We start from the raw sequence: 26,437 nt of genomic DNA, 5'->3' as shown, positions 1-26,437 counted from the left end.
AAGTCTGGAAACCGTACTGTTAGCATCCCCTAAGGAATTGAATTGGGAAACATCAGATTAATGCCATTTATGCACAAAGCCTGTGTAATTGGATCTGAATTTATTAATACATATATTGGCGACCCCTTCATTTTATCCCATATACAAGACGTAAAGTGGATTTTCGGTAACCTAACAAAGCATCAAATTCAAAAATTTTCCGGCCAAAAGTTCATTGTGCCTCATTTATTCTACTATGTACAGCGCCGTGTGCACTGCCAGTGCTATATAAGATAAGAAAAGTATCATATGGATTTAATCAAGGAGAAGGACAACCAAAAGGCCATCCAAAAGTATAAAGTCTTTATCTCCCAATATTGTGAAATATAAAGGACAAGTTCACAGGACTGGAGGAGCATCTCAGAAACTGGGAATTTGTAGCTTGAAAAGTCAACAATGTGTGAAATGCCCCATAAAATGGGGACGTAATTCTTGAAAAGTGACTTTACAAAAAGTTGCTGAGGCAGTCCAATACATGACCATTCAGTGAGCGATAACTGGGCCCCTTTTCACGGTCAGAACTTTCCCTGCTTCAATTTGTCTATGTGGTGAGACAGCTTCAGGGCAGGACCCAACTTTAGCCCCATGTATTTCATCATGACATCGCTTCTCAGAAGGAGCAAGGCTTTTCCATCTATTTCCTGAATAGGAGAGATAAAAATAACTAATGAGAGAGAAGTGATGGATATCAAAGCCACATAACCAGCATAGATTTGCCATAATGCCGATCTTTACTGTTTTGAAGAGCTACAAAGGGTGAAGAATCTTCAGCCTCCAAAACACTTCCAGATGTGTGGATGCCTGGTCCCCTGCTGAGGGCCCTGGTTCAATCTGCCTACCTGTATGTCACCACTATGTCCTGTACGATGTAGGCGTTGGTAAATGAAACCACAGAACATACCCTGCTTTTACTTTGAATGTAGGATAGTTCTTCTGGGTAGTTTTGCATTTGCCGCTACCTCCCCCTCTCACACACTCCAATTGGCCCTATTACTATGATGGTCTGCCTTATTAGCCAACAAGAATGTGCAGAAGACAGGAAGGGGACAGCATTATAGACTGGCACAGCTATGCGCAGCGCTTTGTGCTCTTTAACCAAACAAGAACAATCAGATTTTTCTTCCACATCTTCAAATCTCTGAATTTTTTTTTTTTCAAATGGTTTTACAATATCTAGTTTATTAGAAATGAGGCTGCGGCTGGAAAGCCTAGTTTAGAGCAGAAGATTGCACTATTTAGATGTAAATAATGCTTGGTGGATTTCAAGGATTGTCCTGTCATTGTGCAAAACTAACAAAAAACACTTTATAGGGTCCCTATGGTCCTAACAGTCATACATATCTGAAGAATTTACAAAAAAAAAAAAAATAAGACCCATATGGGGCCACTTCTCAGCACATCAATACTGTGCAGGTCTTAAAAGAGAACAATGGGGTCAGTGCTTTTCCCCATAGTTCTCCTAAGGGTCACGGGAGGACATAAACTAGCGTCCTCCCGTCACCCTAAGCTCAGTACAGCTCGCGGTATGCTGAGACGCCACAGCTGAAACGGATCCCGACAATTATGTCTGGATCCGCCCAGCTGTGTCCCCCTGTGACCCAAAGCTCAGTATACCGCGAGCTAAAGCCAGCGGTATACTGAGTCCGCCGCAGCCGGGACAAATGCCGATATTACTGTCGAGATCCACCCAGCTGCGTGATTGACAGCTGGCTCAGCCCCTCCTTTAAATCAGGAACATTACAAAGCTTTGCACCCATGAACAAATGGGAGAATGCCGCCTTGTGCTTCAGCCATTATGCAGTGCTGGTAGTGGACACAGGCACAGCATCACTCCTCACTGACTCCCCAGACAGCAAGTACTTCTTGGTGTCTGCTTTAGGGTGTAGGCTTATAACAGCCCTCACAGCTTGAGACGCCAAAGCAAATGTTAAATTAAGCCATCTCCAGTCTTAGCAGAAACCTTTCTAATAGTTTCCAAAATGTAAATTTAGATTATTTAATAGCATCATAATGAATGTTCATCTCTATAAACAATACCAAAGAAATATTGTAAAATCGCCCAGAAATCACCCAATAAAAGTGAAATAGCCAACATTACTTTGTGCTTCAGCCTTATGAAGGCAGAGTCTATAACCATTACTAGCTAACCTACAGACAAGCCATGTTGCTCTTCATACACTGCACCAACCCTGAAACTGATACAGCCAATGCTAAACCAAAGCGGTGACTGAAAAGCTTTGTTACAACAAATATAACTCACGTGTTTACGAAAGAGCTCAGCATGGGATCCGAGTTGTGGATCAGCTTCTCTGATGAACTGCATTACGTCTTCCATGTTCCACTGAGAAGGATCACGAGGCCCTTGCCGACTGTTAGCGTACCTCTCTGACTCTAGAGGTAATGGAGAAAAACAAAAGAAGATGGTTGGAATCAGCAATCTGCACTTTGGTAGGGGTAGATGCACAAAAGGCAACGGGTATGTAGCTTTCAGTGCACCAGATTATAGCTGAAATGGAACTTGGTTAAGATGCAGACATATTTTATCTCTATGACTAAAACGCTTCAACCAGCAGTATTTCTTTAATATTTGCTTGTCCTGCTGCCTAGTCTGCTGCTTTTCATTATATTGAAGTCTTTTCTTTATATGGAGATCTTTTTATTTTAGTCGCTTTAAACCTACCATGAGCTTTGACACATTGTATCAACACCACTGGCACATCAATGAAATGGTACATAATGGTTTTTTTTGTGCTTAAGAGGTCAAACACCATGAACTGAAACCTGAATATCTCCATGTAAGGAACTAATACCATTAGATTTCAAACAGGAACTTTGTAAAGCTATATATTTTTTTCACTTAAAGTGCATTAATACTGTACACATAGTAAATTAACTAATAAGTGTCAGGTGGGTACCGTCTAGTCTATAGGAATCTCATTAGTACTTACCAGCTGAACTCAGCCTACGCACGCCTCCCTGTGAGAGACTGCTAGGCTGGTGGTGGTTTCTGTATGCCGGAGATCGATATTCCCTGGAGATTCTACATGTGTTTGGACTGCTGGGAGAGTCTCCTGGACCCAAACGCTGCTCCACAGACCCTGGAAGACCAGCATCCTGTAGGAACGTTTCTCCTGTAGTGAAATAAAAAGCAACACAACAAAATTATATATTCGACATATATTTATTCTATATTCATTCTATATATATTCTATACATCTTCTAGTAAGAGATTTTGGATGAGACAACGGCTATTTTAATAAATTGACCTCTGAGGTTCACGCTGGTTCAGTTCACATATAGCTAATACAGTATAAACAAATATTTCCCAAATCATGGCTGATTTCCCATTAACAACAACAAAAATGTACTGTACAAAAAATAAATGCACGTCGCCACTACCCTACTTGATGCCACCCAACACACCTGGCACATGGACTAGTACTTCTGTAGCAAGAGGACATAAACATATGGACCCCCTGCTATGCCATCCTAGTGCTTCAGGAGGGAGTCCCCTGAACTGAACTGTAGCCCATTTCTTTTATTCCCAGCATCTGTTGAATAGATTTTTAATGCCCAGTCACCTAATGCAATGGTCAGGATCTCACAAGTGTCAACCACTAAGGTTCCCCTGCGCTGCTAAATCTAAACTTTGGCCTTACCTTGAGTCTTGCACAGTTGTACAGACTCCTCTCCCTGCTCCTGTACTAAGTGCTTTCTCTAATTTCACTGCACGCTGTAAGCCTCATTTCCTGGCTTGAGAATCTCCAGTATATTCTAGCTCTTTTCTCCCTAGACTGACCATTGGTGGCCCACCCCTTTGATTCATTGGGCTTCAGTTCTTTCAATCATGGCAGCACAGCATCACATGTGGGTATTACTTATGGTGGTATACATGGAAATGCACTCTACCTAGGAACACCCACTCCTCCAGACAGACATTCACCCATCAAGGCATTTTAACAATTGCATTAGCTCCTCCTAGGAGCCCACTGCTTGCATCATAGTTGAGGGCTTTTGAAAGGAGCACTGAGGCAACCAGCAGTGTGCTGTACATAGCTTCCTGAAAACATGACAGCACCCTGCAGGCCTCTCCCACCAGTCATGATCTGCTTGGTCATTTAAAAATGTAATTGGAATGTTGAAAGGTGGACAGAAAGGCAAAATATAAGCAGATTAAACTTAATTTGTAAGTCATCATTGGGCCTCCTCAATTTTCTGGCATTAGGAATGGCAGCACTGGGAGAGCACTTCTCATCAATATACACTCAGGAAAAAGACGGGTTTAATGTAGATAAGAACGCACATAGTTCATCTCAAAATATTCCACAGTGGTTGACAAAAACCGAGATACAACACAGACTAGAACTACTTAATGCAAATAAAGCATTAGGACCAGATAGCCTGCACCCCAAGGTACTTAAAGAACTAAACCAGGTTATAGCGGGACCATTATTCATCATTTTTAAAGATTCCTTAATGACTAGCAGAGTGCCAATTGACTGGCGGAGGGCTACGGTAGTTCCGATATTCAAAAAAGGGTCCAGATGGCAACCGGGAAACTACAGACCAGTTAGTCTTACATCGGTGGTTTGTAAAGTGTTAGGGGGCATGATTAAGGACCACCTAGTAGAATTTGTTCGGGAAAATGGCATAGTAAATGACAACCAGCATGGATTTCGGAAAGACCGTTCTTGTCAGACTAACCTGCTAACTTTTTACAAAGGGGTAAGTAGAGATCTGGATGGAGGGAGGCCGGTGGATGTGGTATACTTGGACTTTGCTAAAGCATTTGACACGGTACCACATAAACATTTAATAAACAACCTGAGGTCTATGGGCATAGACGAATTATTGTGTACATGGATAGAGAACTGGCTAAAGGAACGGGTACAAAGAGTATTGATAAATACCACCTTCTTGGATTGGGCTAGGGTCATGAGCGGCGTTCCGCAGGTGTCTGTGCTGGGCCCCATGCTGTTTAATCTATTCATTAACGATATTGGGGAGGGGGTAAACAGCCATGTTTCAGTGTTTGCTGATACCAAAATCGGGAGGGGAATAGTCACTGAATCAGACACTATAACATTACAGGGGGATCTGGATAATAGGGGGAGTGGGCAACCACATGGAAGATGAGGTTTAATGTAGATAAATGTAGAGTTTTGCACTTTGGGGTTAAAAACAAAAAAACGGATTACACACTAATGAGAGCTCCCCTCAGAAAGTCCGAAAGGGAAACAGATTTGGGGGTCATTGTAGACCACAGGCTGAAAAACAGCTCGCAGTGTCAAGCAGGGGTAAACAAAGCAAGTAGAGTCCTTTCCTGTATTAAGAGGGGAATGTTTTGCAGGGACAAGTCCGTAATTCTGCCACTTTATAGATCACTGGTTCGGCCTCATCTGGAGTATGTGGTCCAGTTTTGGGCACCAGTACACAGAGGGGATGGCCTTGAACTGGAGAGGGTCCAGAGGAGGGCAACCAAAATCATAAAAGGGATGGAGGACCTGAGTTATGAGAACAGGCTACTAAAATTAAACATGTTCTCCTTGGAAGTAAGGAGATTAAGGGAGAACATGATTTTCATGTATAAAATGTTTACCGGGGATTGTAACATTAGCAGCAAACTTTTTACAATGAACTCAATGACAACGACGAGAGGCCAAAACTTAAAATTGGTGGAGAAAAAATTTCAGCACAAGGGGCGAAGGGGATTCTTCTCAGTTAGATCGGTCAAGGTATGGAACTCGCTGCCACATGCTGTGATTTCGGCTGAGAGTGTGGAATCATTCAAGAGGCGATTGGACGATTTCCTCAGGGACCGTAATATACAGGGGTACAAGTACTATTAAAATTGAAAACACACAACGGACCTATACATACTACACACCAATAGGACCATACACATAATAGGTTGGACTTGATGGACATGTGTCTTTATTCAACCTCAAATACTATGTAACTATGTAGGTCCACCTTAGTTTTAGATCCCTTTTAAATAACCCCAACTAGTGCTAAAGTTGGCCAAGCACACGTTACCCAGATCTTCACTCTAGAGTTGTATCTCATAGAGAGACATTAAAGCAATGTTTTTGAACTCTAGTCCTCAAGGACCAAAAAAGATCATGTTTTCAATCTACTGGTCAGCATCGAAGCCATGCCAGTTATTCAGTGAAACTATTTCACATGTGATTGTGTAAAGAGGTCTGGAAATGTATTTCTGTTATTGGTCCCCAAGTCAGGTTTGGGAGTTGTTTTAGAGTCCCTGAACCTTGTTCCTGTTGACAACTTTCCACTGGTATTGTCAATGTTATTGAGGTTGGTCCACTTGCACAAATTTCTAGGTCTAGAGCCCAAATTATTAGAGCCATAAAAAGCCATTGATTTCATTTGGGATTCTTTTTTTTTTTAGACTCAAAAAACAATAATGGACAAGATTCCACGAAAGTAGCACAAAAGAGTTTCCTTGTTGAAACATTTTTTTTGTAATAAAAAAGACATTGCAAAGACTCACCTTCTGATGCATGGCAGTCACTCTTTGGTATTTTGGGACACAGTGGGGCATTGTATGGAGGGGTCTCATGAGAGTATCTCTTTGTTCCTCTTCCTGGTCCATGGACACTGCCCTCAGAGTTGCACCTTTCTGCAGAGAGGGAAAAAAAAAAAAGTGTGTCATTGTAGGTGTACTAAAGCATAAGCATGATGTCACATAAGAAAGATTGCTGGTATCATTACCTGTTAGATATCGCTCATTGTCATATGACCCCAACTGCTGTGCAGGATTCTGGGTAAAGGGCTGGTTACCAAACAGGTTGTCACTATGTAGATTCCGACATAGTTTCTCCAGAAAACGAAGAACATAACCAATACTGTTCACCGCTGGAAGGTTCAGTGTATGTTGTTCCCTCTCAAATACAGCTAGAAAGAGAAGATGCAAATTTAACACTAAAAATAAAAAGTAACAGCATGGTTCCAAAAGGTAATACTCATCGCCATGGTTGGATGAATAGCTTTACAAAAGGTAGGCCTTGAAGTGCTATGGTCCGTGGGGACTAGTTTAAAAGAAAGTTACAGAGACCAATGACTACCATCCACTACTTATCCTGATCACTAGCGGCAATTTAGAAATACTAAAAGTATAGCAACCAGGCAGACCAATCTACCAAACCTGAGAAAATTAAAGTGACACTAAACTCAGGAGTTAAATCTTAAAAATGCATTCAAGTACCTTCACTATTAACATAAATGTATCTTATTTGTGCATCACTCGGCTGTAGATCCTCAAATCATCTCTGACTTGGTGCCGACACTGTCCTTCCTTCTGGAGGGTGGCTACCTTTGTTCCACATGGTCCCTGTGTGTGTTGTACAGTAGTCACCGCTCCAAGCTCACTCCTGTGATGGACTACAATCTCACCACTAATTTGCATTGAAATTATAATCAATCACAGGAGCGAGCTTGGGACCACGGAGAACAAAAAGTATCCACCCTCCATAAGGAAGGACGGTGTCAGCATGAATTCAGAGATGATTTGAGGATCTACAGCCGAGTGATACACAAATAAGATCCATTTTTGTTAATAGTCCCTTGTTAGTGTCACTTTAAGCCACAGATGTAAATGTTTAAAACAGAACTCTAGGGAACAATAAAATCTGCAATGGGTTCACGCTTGCACTGCAAGGGCTAAACGCTCGTTTCTATCTAGGGTACCTTTAAATGCAGTTTTAGTTACCTTTTCCCTCACTCTCACAAGCTTCCCCCCTTCCGTGTGACTGGGTCCTGCAAAGCCACTTCACTTTTGCACTCCAACGTCATCATGTACAATGCAGGAACTGCAGTCCTGCATTTTAAGGAAAGACGCTGAGGGCCCACCCACAACACAGAATTGTAACCCGCTTTTTAATGCAAAAACAAGCATTTAACCCTTGCAATGTGGTGGGAGCCCCACTGCAAGGGTAGTTCTATTATTCCCTAACGTTCAGCTTTAATTGTACTGGTTATTTAGGCCAAATGGTGTGTCAAGCCCTAAAGGTAATAATTTAAATGATAAAACTTTAAAAGTAGTATTATACTCCATTTTAAACTGTGAATGGTAATGTTGCTATTATCTTTATTAGCCATCAAATCTTCTGGGTCCCTCCGATTTTGTTTCACTTTCTTACTGGTGCTGCACTTTCCCTGATTCATAGCTAAACTGCCTTCTGCCATCCTTTTTTTAAATAAGAGTGGTCACTGAGAAAGTCTCATTGGACGGAGGAGGGGTGTCAGTTTTCATAGTGCCGCCATGAAGTCGGGGTAAATAAGGCACCAGTAAGAAAGCAAACAAAAATAACAGTAGCATCTTGTGGTGTCTCCTCTTAGGCAGGAATTCACTTTTCAAAGTCAGGCCCTAGTAAGTGAAACTAAACTAGAGAGGGGCTTTTCTGGCTAATGAAGGCAATAGCTTCATAGTGTGACAATGGCTCCTTTACAAGCTCACAATGGAGTTCATGTTCACTTTAACAGTCAACCTTCTTGGAATGGAAGGTGAATGGAATATTTTACCATGCTCTTTATTTTATAGAAAGATGATTTCCTTGTGAAAATATTCAATTTAATGCATAAATATTACATTGGTGTGCAATCAATACAGTTCAATTACCATTACCATTATTGGTTCATTACCAAGTCTTTACTGCTACTGAACACATTATTTGATGAAGGCATCTATTTTGGAATCAAGCAATTTAGAATGTTCTAACATGAGGTTTCTGTACTAACAATTAAACAGGACTCACCGGATATAACTTCCCCCCCATGACCCTGCTTGAGGAAGCTGAAGACTGTTTTCTGGTGGTATGCACAGTCTATGCAGGCCTGTATTGCTTGCTGTAGTACAACAGATGCCCGGGCAGGTCCAAAGTGGTCTGGAAGGTGCTGAACTTTCTTCCGGTCAAGGTGAGGGCCAGAATCTCCATTTTTGTTTAGGTAAATGCAAACTAAGGACAAAAAATAAACAAGTTAAGCCTATTCAAAACACTTGAATACCTTTTCTTTTCTTTGTTTGATAAACTTAAAACTGGGTCAGTGATTTAGAAAATACACATTGGTTAAGCATGGGCAGCAAGTGAACTAGTTTGTCCACAAAAGATGGTCAGCAACAGCAGCTTCCATATTTCCTTACTACAGGTTTGTTAAGGTGATGAGTCTTTTTTTAACCAATTAATCCAACTGAGCTGGCTTTAGTAATGCTCAGGATGGAGATTGCAGTAACAGATAGATTTCTGGCTGATGAATGCTACTAACTTGCTTTTTGGGTTGATGGCAGGACCTAACATATGCCACCACTGCTCCCCATTGGCAGCATTTTTGGGGAAGGTAATAACCAGCGGAGGGACATGGGCCATCAAGAAAACCTGAATACAGGTATGTTCTAGGTAGGGTTTTTTTTACATTTTAAATGTGTAGTTACAAGTACAAGAAATGCTTTTGATATTCAACATGAGTGAATAATTCTCCATTTACCTGTAGGGGCCTGCATCGCAGCACATGGAATGGTGGCAGCGTCCTGTGGTACAGTGCTGGTGTCTGGTTCTGGAGTACTATTTGTTGGAGAAGTAGGAACTTGGTTCAGCAAAACCCGAGGTTTCCTCTAACAAACAATAAGAATGTTAAATTATCAGTAAGGTCCAAATTTGTTTGTAGCCCCATCATTTACTACACTAAAATCATTTTCTTGTATTCCATTAAGGGACACAGGAAGTCTTAACCTTCGGGTCATACTGTTACCTACCAGACAACTGGACACTGGCAAACAAACAAAAATTGATAGGCCAGCCCAGAATAGCCCCTCCTACTATCAGCATGCCTGTTTTGTAGCAAAGAAGTACTAAGAGCATGATCAAAACACAGAGTGGTGGAACAATGATCACAAAAACCCTATTTTCTTTCATGTCCATTAAGGAACATAGGATAGTCTTAACCTTCGGCACTCCTAAAGCAACCCAACTGAAGGGTGGCCAACATAAAAACAAATGCTAACAGGTCCAAAAGAACAAAACAGAACTGGGGAATGATTGCAGCTCTAAAGGCCACCTGAAAGACCTTATTCTGGGAGCGAACATCAGATGAGGCCTAAACATCAATCTGGTAGAACTTAGAGAACATGCGAATGTCCCAGATGGCAGCCTTGCAAATCTGGGAAACAGCTGCTTGATGTAGAGTCGTCCAAGAAGCACTCAGAGATCTAGCAGAATGCACCTTGACGAATCCGATCCTTGATTCCATAGTCTTGAATGATGGGCTGTCTGAGTGAGCCACCTATGGAAGGTGGAATGACAAGCTAATCCCATGGAAACACAGGAGTACAAATAGGTGGGGGGCTGCATGGGAGACCAAAGGTCTTAATCAAGAACTGAGAAGCCAAAAGGGCACTGAAAAAAAGCATTAAGGATAAGAAACCTCACCCTTAATGCTAAAAGTCAAATGCTGGTCTAAACCCAACTGCAGGAAGGAGAGGATTCATCCCACGGGGAAGAACCTCCTATGGGGAAAGTCCCAAGTGAAGCCACCAAGTGAAGTATGTCTTTCATTCACTAGGAGTCCTATCAGGTCAGAATACCACATCTGCCTGTGCCAATTCGGAGCAATGAGGATCACCAGAATGCCTTTCATCTTAACTGCATAGCAGCCGAGGAAGAAGAACCTGGAGGCCAAAAGGTCCCCATCTGCCACCACCTATACCTGTAACACAGGCCCTGGAACACCTACAGGTTTAGGGACCTATCCCCCAGTTTAAGACAGTCTGCCTGCCAACTGTCTACGTCTGGTATTTGGATGGCGGACAAGGCTGCAACATGAAGTTCATCTGCACTGACAGCGTGCTCAGAACTTCTCCCCAGTCCATTAGAGTGTGATCTAGAACACCTGGGACTGCGTAATTGGCATTAAGGCAACACGAGCTCAAGGAATTGGCCAGATCTTCGAAACCAACAAACCAAACCTTTGGTAGCAGGTGAGGGTTGGAGGCCAGAGGTGACTGCTGTAGTGACTGCGGGCAGTAGGAACTGACTAAAGAATGGAGTTCGACATGGCTCTTTGCAGAGCATTAAAAACAGTGGGGTGATGCTTCCTCTATGCTGAACAGCAGGAAAAAAAAAAAAGCGTAAAGCATGTGTGCGTAACACTCCACCCAGTGCATGACAACAGTACTTCGGTCCCGCACAGTGCATCCCTTATTGGTAGTGCGCAGCAAAAAGCGGGTATTTTAAATGCACCTAGTGGTCTGACTAGAGTTTGCAAATGCAAAGTAGAGACCAGCTCTAGCAGTAATAGTAATCTTTTTGTTTGCCAGTGTCCAATCCTCCTGTTAGTGGCAGTATAAGCCAAAGGTTACAATTTCCTGCATCCCCCAATGGACAATGGAGTAAGACATTTTTTTTAAATAAAAACTTTAAGACAGATATCTAAAGTAAAATTTCTTTAGAAATGTGTAAGATAATTAAGGTAGATTGTTAGAAGTTCACCTGACTCCATCTGATTGTTCTGACATATGCATAAAATGATGCTATACAGCGATGAAAGAATAGCTTCCAAGCTTCACAGGCAGTACGTTTTGGCATGTATTTCTTGCAGATTCCACTCCTCCTCATTGAACCCACAATCTACAGGTCCTGTTACATCCATAGGCTGAGCCCCTGCTGAGCCATCTCCCTGGCAAAACACCAGCTACCACGTAGCAAAGTGTGTAAATGATCCCTGAACTAGCTACCGAAATGGTTTTGCATACTGCTTTAACAAAGCACCCCAGCCTAAGTTTCCACTTAACTTTCAGCCCAGCCACTGCTGCACCTGCAGCCAAAGTCTTTTTTGCACCCGCAGTTCAGCCACTGCTGCACCTACAGCCTAAGTCTCCGCTGCACCCAGCCTCAGTTTGCTGCTCCTCAGTGGTCCAGGAGCACCCTCAGCACCTCAGTCGTGACCACAGCCTCAGCTTCGACTTCTTTGCACTTGCAGATCCTGCTGCATTCACACTCTAAATCTTCACTGGGCCATCTCTACACTCAGTCTCCAGCTGTACAGCCACTTGTACTTCTCTCATGCACCAGTTGCCTGTTACTTAGCACCAACCCTACTCCTCATTGGCAAGTTCCTAGCGAAACACCAGCTACCCCCCCCTCACATAGAGGAGCAGGTTCCACATCCCAGTTTGTGACACAAGGTCTGCATATCTCATATTAAAGAAGGCTCCAGTAACAAACATCTTTGTGTCATATTGAGGTGAATGTAAGGTTTTTGTGTACACTTACTTCTATGCTGCCAGTGTGAAGATTTTCAGTTGCAAGCTATGGCACACTTCCATCCATTACATACGGATTTGCAATCTTTGTAATGTTAGCAAATCTCCATCTCTTGCACAAGTTGAAGACAAAAGCGGGAAGCTCGTAGTCCACAGATCAGGCATTAGTGGAGATCTTTTCTATATGTAAATGTTCAATCCCTGCCCTTCTCAAAAGGTTAGAGTTATACATTAAGCATATAGAAAAATATATACCTTGCTTCCTGGTTTGGGACCCCTCTTCTTAGGGAAACGGAAAGGTTCGTTAAGGTTGGGTGGTTGTCCTGTCAACTGATGGGTGAGAGCCTTTGGCACCTGACCCTTCTTCCTTCCTGGCTTTCGACGCCTTCGACCGGGTACCCCTGAAACTAAGTTTCTGGGACCTCGCAGAATACCAGAGGCCAAACCAGCAGCGGGAGCCGGACTTTTTGGAATAGCCACTAAGTGGAAACAGAGACGAAAAAAACATTGATAAGCTACTAAATATAAAAAGCCATGAAAAAAAAGAAAAGTATTAACAAGCAGACGCAGAGTAAGCAGAAAAGGAGTTATAAGAAAGCAGATATATACAAAAGGAGTACTGGACTCTGCGGAGATAAAATATAAAATGGGGTTTGTGTTGGCACAAACAATACACCTCATGCAGGAAAAAGTGACACCCAAATGACCTTTTATAGAATTAGTCAAATTAGGCAGGTGTTGCGCTTTTCTGTGCCTACTGAGAGATTTACTGGCATCATAAAGGATCATCAGAGTCCCAGTTCAAATGTGCTTATAATCCCTCTTTTCAGACATGGGATTCATACAGCGTTACATCAAAAAAGGCATCCCCTGCATTTCCACAGATGCACATCCTCCTAAGGCAGAGTAAACAAAGTATGCAGGGATGAGCAATGAACAAGTACATCCAAAGACATGCCAAGGATCTCTTTTTCAAGTAACACACAACAGCCCCCCCTTCTCCTCCTCTAAGTACACTCCTACTGGATACTATCCTAAAGACATAAGCTGTAAAAAAAATAAGAATGTAAAGGCTGCTGGTATTGGAACAGCCAGTTGTGTCATACACAAAAATGAAAGGGACCCAAAGCAACAATATTTGTTAAAGATGTCACCAGCGCACCATACTGAAGTGACGAACAGGTCTGTTTATTGACAATTCATGTCAAAACAAATAGCAACGTTTCGGGGCCACACAGGGACCCCTTATCAGGCTTCATGTGGCCACAAAAACGTTGCTATTTTTTTTTTACATGAGTCAATAAACAGACGGGTTCTTCACTTCAAAATGGTGTGCTGGTGACATATTTAACAAGTTAAAGGAGAACTATGGGGTTAAGGCTTTTCCCTATAGTTCTCCTAAGGGTAACGGGAGGACACAAACTAGCGTCCTCCCGTCACCCTAAGCTCAGTACAGCTCGCGGTATGCCAAGACGCCGCAGCTGAAACGGATCCCGACATTTATGTCTGGATCCGCCCAGCTGCGTGAGTGGCAGCTGGCTCTGCCTATCTAGAGGCAGAGCCAGCTGTACCCTCCCCCGTCCGTTCCGCCAGTCAGCGCTGGAGGATCGGAGCGGGGAGGGGGTAACCCAGTCCCTCCCGTCACAGCAGAGAGCCGTGACAGGATAGATCCATACTTGCTTTCCAAGGACAACTGGCTAGCCTAAAAAATCTCCCCACCCCAGTCCTACATGGTGCTTTCACAAGTTCAGATGTGTGTACACTGCACATGGCCTCAGATATGTGTACTATGCCATTATTTCCTATATCGCTAAATACTACCTTTTCAGACCATAAGCTGTATATCATGTTACTCCTGTACTATTGTTTCACTGTTGAAGAAATATATCCACATCCTTAAAAAAAAAACCCTCTATATAGCAAAGTATGAATATGCAACTAAAAGCACAGTATTACCAGATAGGCTTAACCACTTATTTTTGCATTGAAGATTCCGTACCTTTAGTCCCTGGAGGCTGCAAGTTGTCCCCAGTTAAAGAACACCATCCAACAGGAAAGATGTCCCGGGAGTCATATCGACACCAGTAATCGAATGCACCTCTCCATCCATCAAAGGTCACAAGGATTTCACTGCCTCTTACCTCCCCAATGGTAGCTGGGCAAATAAAATGTGGATTTTTCCTGTCCACAGCCTCCAGTTTCATTCCTACCTCAAAATGGTTCTGGGCTGGAGAAGGAGGCTCCTGTAAAATCAAGCATTCATGTAAATGATTTATATCAATTATTAGAGGCCTGTTTTCTACATTGTAAACCGCAGGAAAATAAAGACATTATCACTTGTAAAATCTACTTATTGGAGTCCATTGACAGACAGGATTTCAGAAAAAGTTGGGTTATACTGCCGTGTACAGAAGGTTAGGACACTGGTGAACAGAAAAACTGTAAGCCAGCCCCTGCATAACACCCCTCTACCCAAAATGACTCAGTTTTGTGGAAAAGCAGTACCAAGGGCAAGCAAAAAACACAAAGGGGTGGGACCAGTGTCCCTAAATGGACTCCTTGGAATAGATTTTTCGGTAAATACAAATATCTTTTTTTGATCCTTGCAATCTCTTGCAAGACATGGTCAATGACTGGGGGAAGGCCAGAGAGGACCAATCTGATGCTCAAGAGAAGGACAGAACACTGGAGTCTGAACCCACAAGAAGCTGTGAAACCAATAGTGCACCAAAACAGGTGGAAACAACACAAGTACCTGAAAAGAAAGGAATAGAACAATGTGACTTGGTCAACAGAAAAAAAACACTAAGACAAGTCCCTGAAGGGAAAATTGGACAAAAACCAGGTACACAAAAGACCACTAGATGGTCCTCATGGGAAGGCCCAAGCCTTAGACTTCCAACCCTTTGAATCCATGATAAAAATAAAGGTTTCCTGGCCAGGCAACCAATCTCACAATAAAATATCGAAAGAAATGTGAAAATCCTTACAGCATAATATCCTATAAGGATAGCCAAGCGATCCACCTCCGAGACCGGTAAAGAACTCAGTGGTACCAATCAAAGTCAGCGGACTGAAAAAAGGGAAGGGTGCACAAGAAGTACCCCTACAAGATTAGGCAGGGATGAAGGGTAACAACAACCGCCCCACACTAGTGTAAAGGGAACACCAGAAAACTAGGAGTATGAGCAAAAAAAAATATCCACTTTAATACCTGGAGGTGTCTCTGGGACCCGACAGAGGACTCTGCAAGACCTGCTTTACCTTAAGCACAGAATGTGGTTCTAAGAATCTCCGTTACCCACCCCGACCCAGTGAAGCATACATAGTCCTGGAGTGGAGTGAAGTGAAGGAACTTTTGCCACAGTGCCAAGAACAGTTACTTAAATAAAGGCAGAACCGCAGAGATTTGAAGAAACTTCCTTTAAAGACTGCAGATCAGCCACAAAAGAAGGACCCATCTCTGTGCGATTGGGATTCATGAAGGCTTACGGACGTGCTCAAACCACAGCAGAGGTATCTTTAACAGGCTTTAAACATGCTCTTCCTGCAGCGAATTAAGGGAAACACGCAGTCCTTCAGCTATTATTTGTTCCTTCCATGCAGAAAATGAAGAGCACCACGGTGCGCAAACCTCTCTCTTCTGTGCAATGACTACAGACAGAGGAAAAGACAGATACCAATACAATGTCTGTAACGAAAACAAGTTGAAAAGTAGTAATCTCAGTGTTGTCCATTGTAGGGACCAGGCCACATGTCCTGTCACAGGGAAGACTCCCAAACCTCCCCAAAGGTGATGGCTCAGCAGCACTTAATCATGGTATCAAGAAAAGGGCTGAAGAAGCAAGTCCCTGGAAGGATAAACAAGTCAGAGGCTCCTTGGATGCAGGGTCAACATCCCATCCATGCAGCCACAGTGCTCTGTGCATCTGTATGGACATCAGTCCAATGCAGGAAACAAGCTTAGATGCTTTTAAGAGGCCACTGCAACTTAAGCACAAGGCTCCAGACATTCTATAAAACATGGGCCTACCTTGGTGGTGGGGTGGTCGTTCTTAAGGGCATATATTAATTCTGTCACAGTATGTCAGATTAAAAAGTTACTGCCAAAATAGTATAGGGGGCCAACCCAGTTGATTTGTGCCGAGCTTTTACTTTACCTGCATATCAGGTAAACACACCCTCAACCAGTCTAGTAGTATTCCCATTAAGTGGGTCACCGGTGTATTTGTACTGGGAACAGACTAGAGCTGCAGCTAACGATTATTTTCAAAATCGATTAGTTAGCCGATTATTAAGTTCGATTAATCGGTTAATCGGATAAACAATAAAATAAAGTTTAAAAAATGGCTCCAGTGATAGGACTACTAGTTTGTATTGAGGTTGTAGTCCATCACAGGAGCAAGCTTGGACCGGTGGAAGTAAAAAAGAAAAAAGATAGTGTGGTGTGCAATATAGTGAAATGGAAAGTGTAAAATTATACAGCAATGAATGCAGAATGGCACCGGCTATAGAGGACTACAAAACCCAGCAAAAGCACATTATACAGCGCAATGCAGAATACCGCCAGCTATAGAGGAATACAACAAATCCCAGCAATAGTACATAATAGCTGGCGGCATTCAGCATTGCGCTGTATAATGTACTATTGCTGGGTTTTGTAGTCCTTTATAGATGGTGGTATTTAGCATTGTACCACTTTATAATGTACTATTGCTGGGATTTGTTGTAGTCCTCTATAGCTGGTGGTATTCCGCATTGCACTGTATAATGTATTATTGCTGGGACTTGTAGTCCTCTATACAGCGCAATGCATTATACCACCAGCTATATAGGAGTACAACAAATCCCAGCAATACATTATACATACAGTGTATAATGCATTGCTGGTATTTGTATTCCCATGTATAATGTACAGTACAATGTACCATCAGCTATAGAGAAATACAAATCCCAGCAATACATTATAGAGCACCATGTGGGGGGGAGTGCGGGAGTGCAGGCTTACCTGAGCAGTCTTCCAGCAACTTGCTTCTGAGATCGGACCTGTCTATCGGCGGCTGTCATCCCCCCACCCCTGCTCCTCCATACTACATCTCCCCGCGTGCCTTGCCGATCGTGGATGGGCAGGAAATGTGAGGCGGGGAGGAGGTGTGGCGTGTGGAGAGTGGATGCGAGCGGGTCTGGCAGCGGCGAGCTTGAGGTGGGGAGGAGCTGCGGCGCACAGCGTGTGGAGCTGTGAACAGGGCCAACTGATCGGAAGCCGATTAATCGATTATTGAAAAAGTTGACAACTTTTTCAATAATCGATTATAATCGATTATGTCGATTAGTTGTTGCAGCCCTAGAACAGACCACAGATCTAAAAATTCCTTATCAAAAGGGAATCGTTTCGACATCCACAAGGGGAAGCCCAGGACCCTATAGGGAGTTTCCAGTCTGCGTAGAGGAACGTCTCAAATAACGGTTGTAGCAGCTGTAGGAGCTTTAAAGGATTCCAGGCCTGGAACAGCAGGTTGATCCTCCAAATGCAGAGTAATCCACACAGCAATTAAAGTTTGAAACATCCCCCTATAAATCTGAGTCAGCAGCAGGAGATTGGGACTGTGAGATTGTGCCTCAAAAACAGTCTTTTCAGGGAGTGACTGTTAGGGCCTCGAATGAGAGTCTGAGATGGTGAGAGGGACTGCAGGCCCGTCTTGGTTTAATGGCTCAGGAGGATCAAAGAAGGACTTTGCAGGGGATGGCACTAGGGCAGCAACAACTAATCAATTAAATCAATAATTGATTATGAGAATAGTTGGCAACTATTCTCATTATCAGTTAGTTGGTGGGAGGGAGAGACACACATCAGCACTCAGTCACTCGGCCTCAATCTTTCCCGAAATAAAATCAGCGGTGGCTGAAAGTCGCCCAACAGTGCAAACAGCGAGGCAGCACCAGTTGCTTTATCCCAAACTGCCTTACTAGCAGCGAGTCTTCATAGACAGGGTCCCATCTAGGGTTGTGCCACAGCTGGACCTGGAAATCACTCTGTGACTAACACAGTTCACTCAGGTCTGAAAAATGCCACAGTGCCGAGGCCCAGTGACCGAAGGTCACATTCCAGCGGGGTCTAGTTATGGCCTCTAAAGCTGGGCTAAGGAAACCACCTCTGGATAGCTGCTACTGAGACCAGCTCAATCAGCAGTGTCAGCAAGACAATCTTGACTGAAGTTACAGGGGGAAAAAAAAGACGCAAAGAAGGCTAGCAAAAAGTTTAACAGAGCTAAAGAAAACACTTTTAACCTTCTGAGACACTATTAAAAAACTGAGGCATTCTGGGTAATGCTTGTTATACATGATTTAATATTCTCTAGAGATGTCATTATGCAATGAGTGACAATACAAGCAGCAATGAAAACTGACAGTATCTGTTGCAAAAATCTTCCAGCAAGCTGGAACATTTCGGTCAATGTAGCACATGTTGCTTCAAAGACAGAATAATTCATAGAGCTAGTAAGAAAAATAAAATAGCTCAACTGCCATTGAGAACACTGAAAATATTGAACAACTGAGTTTTAGGTGTACCTTGTGAAATGTTTTGGCAGGTGCCATCTCAGCCCCGTTTAAGGTCTTCAGGAGAAACATGGGCCACGAGGAAGCATTAAGCCTAAAACCTAAAAAAGAAAAAAAGACTAAGTCACGGACTACCCATTATTTTATATATATACACATCCCCTACAATCTCACAGCCAGCAGCCATATCTCCACCACCCACATTAACATTTCACCCACTGAAAACACATCTCACCTCCTGCAGCCACAGAGCCACAGGCCTCCCACAGCCACATCATTTCCCTCACTTCAGCAATATTTCAATCCCACTCCCACCTTCCATCACACCCTCTTCAGTCACGTTACTCCTGTAGCCACATCTCAACCTCCCTTCAGCATTTCACATCTTGGACAGCCACATAGCCTGCAGCTGCGTCACCCTTCCCCTGTGGATTACTTGTTTACGCATACAGGTGGCGGCGACCTGCCTCCTGTTACATCACTATAGGACACAATAATGATGCAGCAGCCGGCAGGTGGAACAACACAGTAAGGCAAGGGAACATGCATCCAATGCACCTGGAAGTGCTTCAGTGCTGTACATAATTAGTACATGTATTTTACATAAAACTAGCATAAGCTGACTTTATACCAGTCTCCTGCAATCCCATGTACAGCAGCACCTATTGGGAGGAAGGGGAAAGTAGACCTCTCTTGCTTTTTATAGTGTTATCAGTCTAATCACAGGGAACATGCTTAAAGGAGGAAAGAGCACAGGGGTGACCTCATTGGTGTGCTGCTGCTCTTTCATTATCCAATGATCACAGACGTGAGCACACCTTAGACCAAGCTTCCTTGCTTCACTTCAGTATAGTCTGCAAAGGGTCTGTGGCTAGTCAGTCTGCCAGAGGGGTCAGGATCAAAACTGCTGAACAGAATTACAAATCCATTGGCAGATAAAACAGTTCATATCTATGTATTTCCACTGTGTATATAGCTGCTAGCCTGGCATACAGCTTTCAAGTATTTTGCAGTAACCTCTACATTTAAACATTATTTGTCAGGCTAACAAAAGTTACAAAATTCTGGCTAGCTGTAGTATGAACAAAGTGCTGGGTTTTGTTTCAGTTTTCTACACTTGCTGAAAGTATGAAATACACACCTAATGGGGGCTGTAACATGCCCCCACTCTTTTCACAAGTGCCAATGGGCTGAATCTCTGATGAATCCACCAGTCTCCAGAAGTCATTTTTGTTATCGCTTCCATCAAGGCGCAGTCTTAGCCGAGCTCCTGTGAGACCTACCACAGAGGCAATGCAAGTGGAGGTTGTGTTCCTAGGGTCCTGGGCCTCTAGCTTCATTCCAATCTTGTAATCATTGGAGGGTGGAGAACCGGACTGGGAAAGGCGAGTAAAACATTTGATTAATAGAAGCAAACATTTTTTTTGAGGAAGCAGTCAGCATGCTGACACCACATACATCATTATAGTCTCGCACAAGGCTGTTGAGAGAAAATGGAGAGTGCACTGCTGACCTCAACTTCTAAAAATATTACTTACTCGGCCATTATGTTGAGCCAATGGCTTTCTGAGGCACTGACCTGGAAAAAGTATGTGGGTCAGGAGGTCTTGTTCCTCCTGACCTGCATGCAAAGAAAGTACTGAAACTAGAGACAGTCAGACAACCAGTATTCTTGATTGAGCAATTAAAAAGGAAACTTGCAGTAATAGGAACACTAACTTTGGTTTTTAAAAAGACTTTTTAGGTCTTTTTCCATTTAAACCTGTAAACACTCCATTTTCAGGGCATGTTTATTACCATGACCCTGTAGCCCAGGGGTGTCAAACTCAATTTATTCGTGGGCCGCATCAACATTATGGTTGCCCTCAAATGTATCTGTAAGATTATATAAATGTATCTAATCTTTATCATAATTGCCTCTGCATTCCATTATCACTGGTTTTAGTAATAACTTAATATCTAGATCTGAAAGTAGAAGTCTAGGAAATGGCCTGGTGGGCTGGATTCGGCCCCTGGGCCTTGAGTTTGACACATGTGCTGTAGCCTTTGTGGCAGCTTCACTTTTCAAGCATCTCACCTGTCTGAAGCAATGCGTTGGGCCCGGTTGAGATCCTGTCTCCTTCAGGTATTTTTCCCAGCTGAAGTGACCTAAACAGGAACATTATATAGTAAATACTACGGTAGATAGATACAAGCTTAAATAAAGAAACAAATTCCATCTAGTTCAACCAAAAAAACCTCAAAAGCCACAGTTGATCCAGGGGAAGGCAGAAAACATGTTTTCCTTCTGATGCAAAGAATACCCCCTTTCCAATGACCTTAGAGCAAATAATGTTGCAACAAATTCACTATATAGACCGTTTACGTATTTATATCAAATCCCTTTTCTGTTTTATCAATGTGGACATAACATCCATACTCGCATCCAGTTTCATTTATGTGCACTGCTATGATCTGTCTTTGGCCCCTCGTTTTCTTATTTGTTTTGCAAACATATGACAAAAGGTATGTGGATCAAATTTCTGCAAATACCCTTATGTAAATATAAGCCTTCCACTGCTGGACCAACATTTACATTTTTTTGTTTTTACACACATGCTATAAAGGCATATTGTCAACTTGAACATTCATTAAAAGCCCATAAAACCATGTTTAACAAATCAAAGGACCTATAAAATAAAAAAATAGGAGGCTCAATTGTATGTTGCGTGATAAGTGTGCTAATGTTTATGAAATGTAAACATTTAGTGAAAAAAAACCACAACAAATGTAACCATACATGATGGCCCTAAAATGATTCCTCTACCTTTGGTGCGTGGGGATAGCTAATATTTATGGATGCACTGAAATTTCGGCCACCAATACATATCGTATAGCAAAATGCCTAAATTACCATTTTTCGGCTGAAATTGTGGTACATCCATAGTTTCTCTCCTCGCTGCTGGGTGCTCCTACGAGTCCCCTCTGACACAGAGCAGCGTCCAGTGGGGAGGAGAAAAACTGTCAGGAGACCGAGCGATGTGGGGAGGAGAGCGCTGTCAGCGGTCGGTGTCACAGGCGGCCGAGGTCTACTTGTGCCCTGCTTGGCCTCCTGTGACAGCAAATCAGTATGGAGAGCAGTGCAGGGAAGATATAGCTGTCACAGGAGGCTGAGCCAGCAGTGCGGGGGAGTAGTCAGGTGTCACAGAAGACCGAGCTCTCCTCCCCACATCGCCGGCTCAGCCTCCTGCGACAGGCAAGTCAGGATGGACAGGAGAACAAGCTCTCCTCCCCACATCGCCGGCTCAGCCTCCTGTGACAGGCAAGTCAGGATGGACAGGAGACCGAGAGGTTACAAGCACTCAATGTTCAGCTGATCACTGAAAGTTTCTAAATAATTGAGGACATAGTATGTTTACTGTGTCCCAATTAGGAACAGAAAGTGCTCGACATCACTTCCTGTTCATTCATGATTGTGGACATAGTAACTCATACTATATCCACAGTTTGTGAATGGACAGAAGCACTCACTATAGTGGCTTCCTGTTCATCCATAACAGGGGCAGCAGAAAATCCTCAATCTTTTTCTATTTCAAAGGGGAAATATCAGGGGTCTGTTTAGAGCCTGATCTTTCCCCAGACCCCCGGACAGTAAAGTAAAAAAATTAAATTAAAATAAAAAATAATATTATTTAAAAAATAATAATTTTAAAAAGGTTAGGAAAAAAAATACATTTTAGGTTTCAGCCTGACACATTTTTTATTTTCGGTTTGAAAATTCTACTTTACTAAAATGTGTTCCCCATTAGAACTTGCATCCTAGGCAAGTGTACGTGCATGTATGTGCAAGGGGGAGGGCGAAAGCTCTTTTAAAAGTTTTTTTCTTTTTAAACTTATTTTACTTTAATTTTTGCTGATTACCCTGCTACTGCAGTGGGGATTTAAAAGCCCTGAACCTGGAAGTGATCAGAGAAAAAAAAGAGTGCTTCTGGGTTTACACAAAGCAGGGTTCACTTGCCCCATAGAGGAGGCAAGTGAACCCAGGGACCACTGGGGGTGCGTCCCAGGAGGGGGCAGTACTTTATAGCATGTAAAAGTAATCGGGTAGAGATTCACATTTACCCAAATAAAAGAAAAAAACAAAACAAACTATTGTGTCTATGTTTACTGCCCTGTTGTAATAGTTATAGCTGTGGCACAAATAGGGGTAAAGCCCACATTTTTAGAGGTTTTGCACATTGTTGTGGTTTATGGTCCCTCGGTAAGCATTTTTGACACTTGCCTAAGGCCCATAAAAAGACTAAGCTAAAGGTGCGTAATGAACCAAATGCAACAATTTCTATATGTCACATTCTGTCAACATGACAAAAAAAAATGAATAACAACACTTGATGTCAAATAGAATCTAAATTTCTTAGCAGTAAATCAAAATAATGGAAGAACGACGCAGTGTAGTCCAACAGAAAATGATTGCATGGTGTTCACTCAATCACGAGCAAACAATGCTGCTACAAAAGGAGCTCATAACATATCAGACTATAGATGTCATATCCTTGATTCATTCCTCGGTGATTTATTGACCCACAATATATATACATCAGAAGACTGTTGCTACAGCTTGCCTGCATACCTATTACAGGTCATAGAATCACTAAGTAGTAAAACAAAGATAAGGAAAATGGACCCCCTCCCCCAGCTTCCTATTCAAACACAAATCAGAAACGCTATCTCCCTTACTTTATCCTGACCGACTGCTTTTAAAGTACACCTGTCATAAGAGTTGTGTAGGCCACCATTTCTAACCTTTCATTTTAACAATGTTGATTCTCTGTCAATCATGATCATGCTAACATGTCAATACAGTCACTGACCCAGAACAAGTATAGGGAAATTCTGACATCACTGACATTTACTGCATTTTTGTTCCAGGATTCCAAAGCATTTAAATCAGAGCCAGGTAATTGACATTTTTTAAAGTAGGCCAGCAATGGTGGGCCCACATTTCTCTTATTATAGGTGTACTTTGTTCTTCTTGCCAGCTAGGCCATTGCTTTATACATAATGGCCTCCTCTTAACCACCATGAGGTCCTTATTAAAAGGAGAACTATGGGGTTAGGGCTTTTCCCCATAGTTCTCCTTAGGGTAAGGGGAGGACACAAACTAGCGTCCTCCCGTCACCCTAAGCTCAGTATACCGCGAGCTGTAGCTCGCGGTATACTGAGACGCCGCAGCTGAAACGCATCCCGACAATTATGTCTGGATCCGCCCAGCTGCGTGAGTGACAGCTGGCTCTGCCTATCTAGAGGCAGAGCCAGCTGTACCCGCCCCCTCCCCCGTCCGATCCGCCAGTCAGTGCTGGAGGATCAGAGCGGAGATCCAGTCCCTCCCCTGTCACGGCAGAGAGCCGTGACAGGATCGAGAGGTGAGCGAACGCCGGTATGTGTTCGCTCACTTCCCGTTCTACTGAGCCGACCTGTGACATTCTCATTGTCACAGGTCGGCTAGAACTATGAGGTGAGTGAAAAGCACTCACCTCATAGTTCTCCTTTAACACCAACTCTGTCAGTAGATCATCAGGCAGACTTAAGAGGCCCAAAGACATTTGAAAACAATTAGACTTTTAGACATGCACAACAATGGCGTCCTGTCAGCATGCATTCTGTAAATAGACACACAACCCAAGTACTGGTGTCTATCATACACATGACACTGATGTCTGCAGGAGGTCAGAAGTACAGCGGTAGATCTACTGTCTGGGGGAACTAAAAGAGAAGAAAAGACGGCTAAACTACTACAAGAATGGGGTAACTACTAAGCCCTTTAAATCTAAATAAGCCTGGTGCCTGATGTTGAGCTTGAAACTACTAATTAAAGTGTATTTTTAGGGATTACATATTTTACGTTTTTTTTTTTACAGGGTTAACATTAATTATTTTTTTATGCAACTTTTATTTGTAATTTTTAAAGTGATTTGTTGACTAGCCACTACAGGGAGGGTAGGTTCGCCATTACAATTACTCTGCCTAAAAATGGCCATACATAGATCGAGTGTCAGAAGTGTCCTGCTGAACCAGCCGATTCATGGGTGATCCTGCTGGCACCATGCAGATCGATAAAAGTAAATTTTCCTAATCGAGTTTTGTGAAAAGGAGTAGGGTGAAAAATTGTCATCCAAACAGTAACTATTGTATTCTGACACCCGGCACCCATGGTTTTAAGAATACAATACCCGGCAGGGGAGGTTCCTCCATCCACATGCTTTAGCCTGGCTGGGGAAATTGAGTACTATTACTTATTCGGCCCACAGGGCTGAACAAGGAAGATCTTACAGTGCATGGCCAGCTTAACAACTTTTGAGAGAACATTTCCGCCACACAGGGAGTGCGTTCTTTTCCATGAGTCAGATGACTCGGACTTGCATTGTAGAAAAAAAAAAATAAACACACTGATAAGATCATTTCCATCAAGCACATACACATGTATCTAAATAAATAAATGAAGCAACTTTGCACTCCCTTTAAAATGTAATGTGCATTATCTATCTGGGAACGGAGAGATAGTCGAGTGAATTCCTGCCGAGAATTGGGAGTTTGTAACAGAGAAGAAATACTAGAACCATGTCTACTGTCCTATCTGATTAGCAGCCTCTAGATGAGCTGTCACTGTCCAATAAAATCAAACAACATATTTAAAGTATATCTAAAGCCGAAATCTTTTAAAATGTTGGATAGAGTGGGAGAAGTGTTAAAACTCTTGTCTGTTTATGTCCCCTCTTGTAAGATTCGCTCTCTCATTGTCACTAGGAATGAAAAAGTTATGGCAAAGTCAATATTTTAAGCCCCGTTCACATTGAGCGATTTATCGCACGGTAATTCCCGCGATATCGCGGCAAATTACCACGCGATATCGCGCTCCAATGCATTTCAATGAGGCAAAGGGTCCTGCTGTCGCGGGTTGTGTGTCGCTACAGCAGGACCCTTTTTGGAGCGAATTTAGCCGCGATTCAAGCTTGCTCAATGCAAGCTTGAACGCGATATCGCACGGCAAATCTCGCGATGTCGCGCAATATGCAAATCGCACGACAAACGCGTGATTTGCATATCGCGCAGTGGGAACGGGGCCTTACAGTCATCACCAGAACAGGAATTGGGGCTAAATCTTTCAATGGATACACCTGTTGCCATTGCAACGGTCTAAGATTTCCCCCGACTTTGGAGAGATTCCCCTTCAAATCCAGTTCTGTCTATGGGACAGGAAATAAAAAGAAATCTCCTCAATGGTACACAGCCAATATATAAAAAATACGTAAGAGGTTTTTACCCTTCCCCACTCCATACATAATTACAATGTGTAGACTATAGATATACTTTAATCTATGGTAATATGAATACAGACATATTAGCTATACCTTGATGAGTGTGCATATCAGCAGGTCTGCCATGTCTCCTCCCATCTTTCCAGTCTGCCGCTAAAAAATGATATACATACACAGTATGTTATTTGGAGTTTATTTAGGTGAGCAATTTGAAAGTTGTGTATAGCTGACATTCAGAACTAGAACCTTTATATAGCTGGGATAAAATAAA

General features: G+C 42.8%; 1 protein-coding gene across 1 annotated transcript; it reads right to left on the bottom strand.

Moving 5' to 3' along the window:
• On the bottom strand, positions 1 to 26,319 carry SCMH1 (sex comb on midleg homolog 1 (Drosophila)). Its single transcript, XM_018555985.1, has 13 exons — positions 26,260 to 26,319; positions 20,949 to 21,019; positions 20,013 to 20,247; positions 18,884 to 18,972; positions 14,313 to 14,556; positions 12,569 to 12,792; positions 9,541 to 9,667; positions 8,814 to 9,014; positions 6,772 to 6,954; positions 6,551 to 6,679; positions 2,988 to 3,170; positions 2,300 to 2,430; positions 1 to 680 (listed from the first exon to the last, which is right to left on the bottom strand). Exons 1-13 carry the CDS (start codon positions 26,273 to 26,275, stop codon positions 555 to 557), a joined length of 1,959 nt encoding a protein of 652 aa, XP_018411487.1. The 5' UTR covers positions 26,276 to 26,319; the 3' UTR covers positions 1 to 554.
• Positions 26,320 to 26,437: the final 118 nt, after the last annotated feature.

Source organism: Nanorana parkeri, unplaced genomic scaffold (assembly GCF_000935625.1).
Source record: "Nanorana parkeri isolate BGI_ZX_2015 unplaced genomic scaffold, ASM93562v1 scaffold220, whole genome shotgun sequence".
Classification (NCBI taxonomy): Eukaryota; Metazoa; Chordata; class Amphibia; order Anura; family Dicroglossidae; genus Nanorana; species Nanorana parkeri.
The sequence above is the reverse complement of the archived record's forward strand: the minus strand, read 5'-3'. Positions and strand labels throughout refer to the sequence as shown.

Coding starts and splice junctions, on each gene's coding strand:
- SCMH1 (XM_018555985.1), bottom strand. Junction 18,973..20,012: donor CATGTTACAGCCCCCATTAG/GTGTGTATTTCA, acceptor TTTCTTTTTTAG/GTTTTAGGCTTAATGCTTCC. Junction 14,557..18,883: donor CTGCCAAAACATTTCACAAG/GTACACCTAAAA, acceptor TTGATTTTACAG/GAGCCTCCTTCTCCAGCCCA.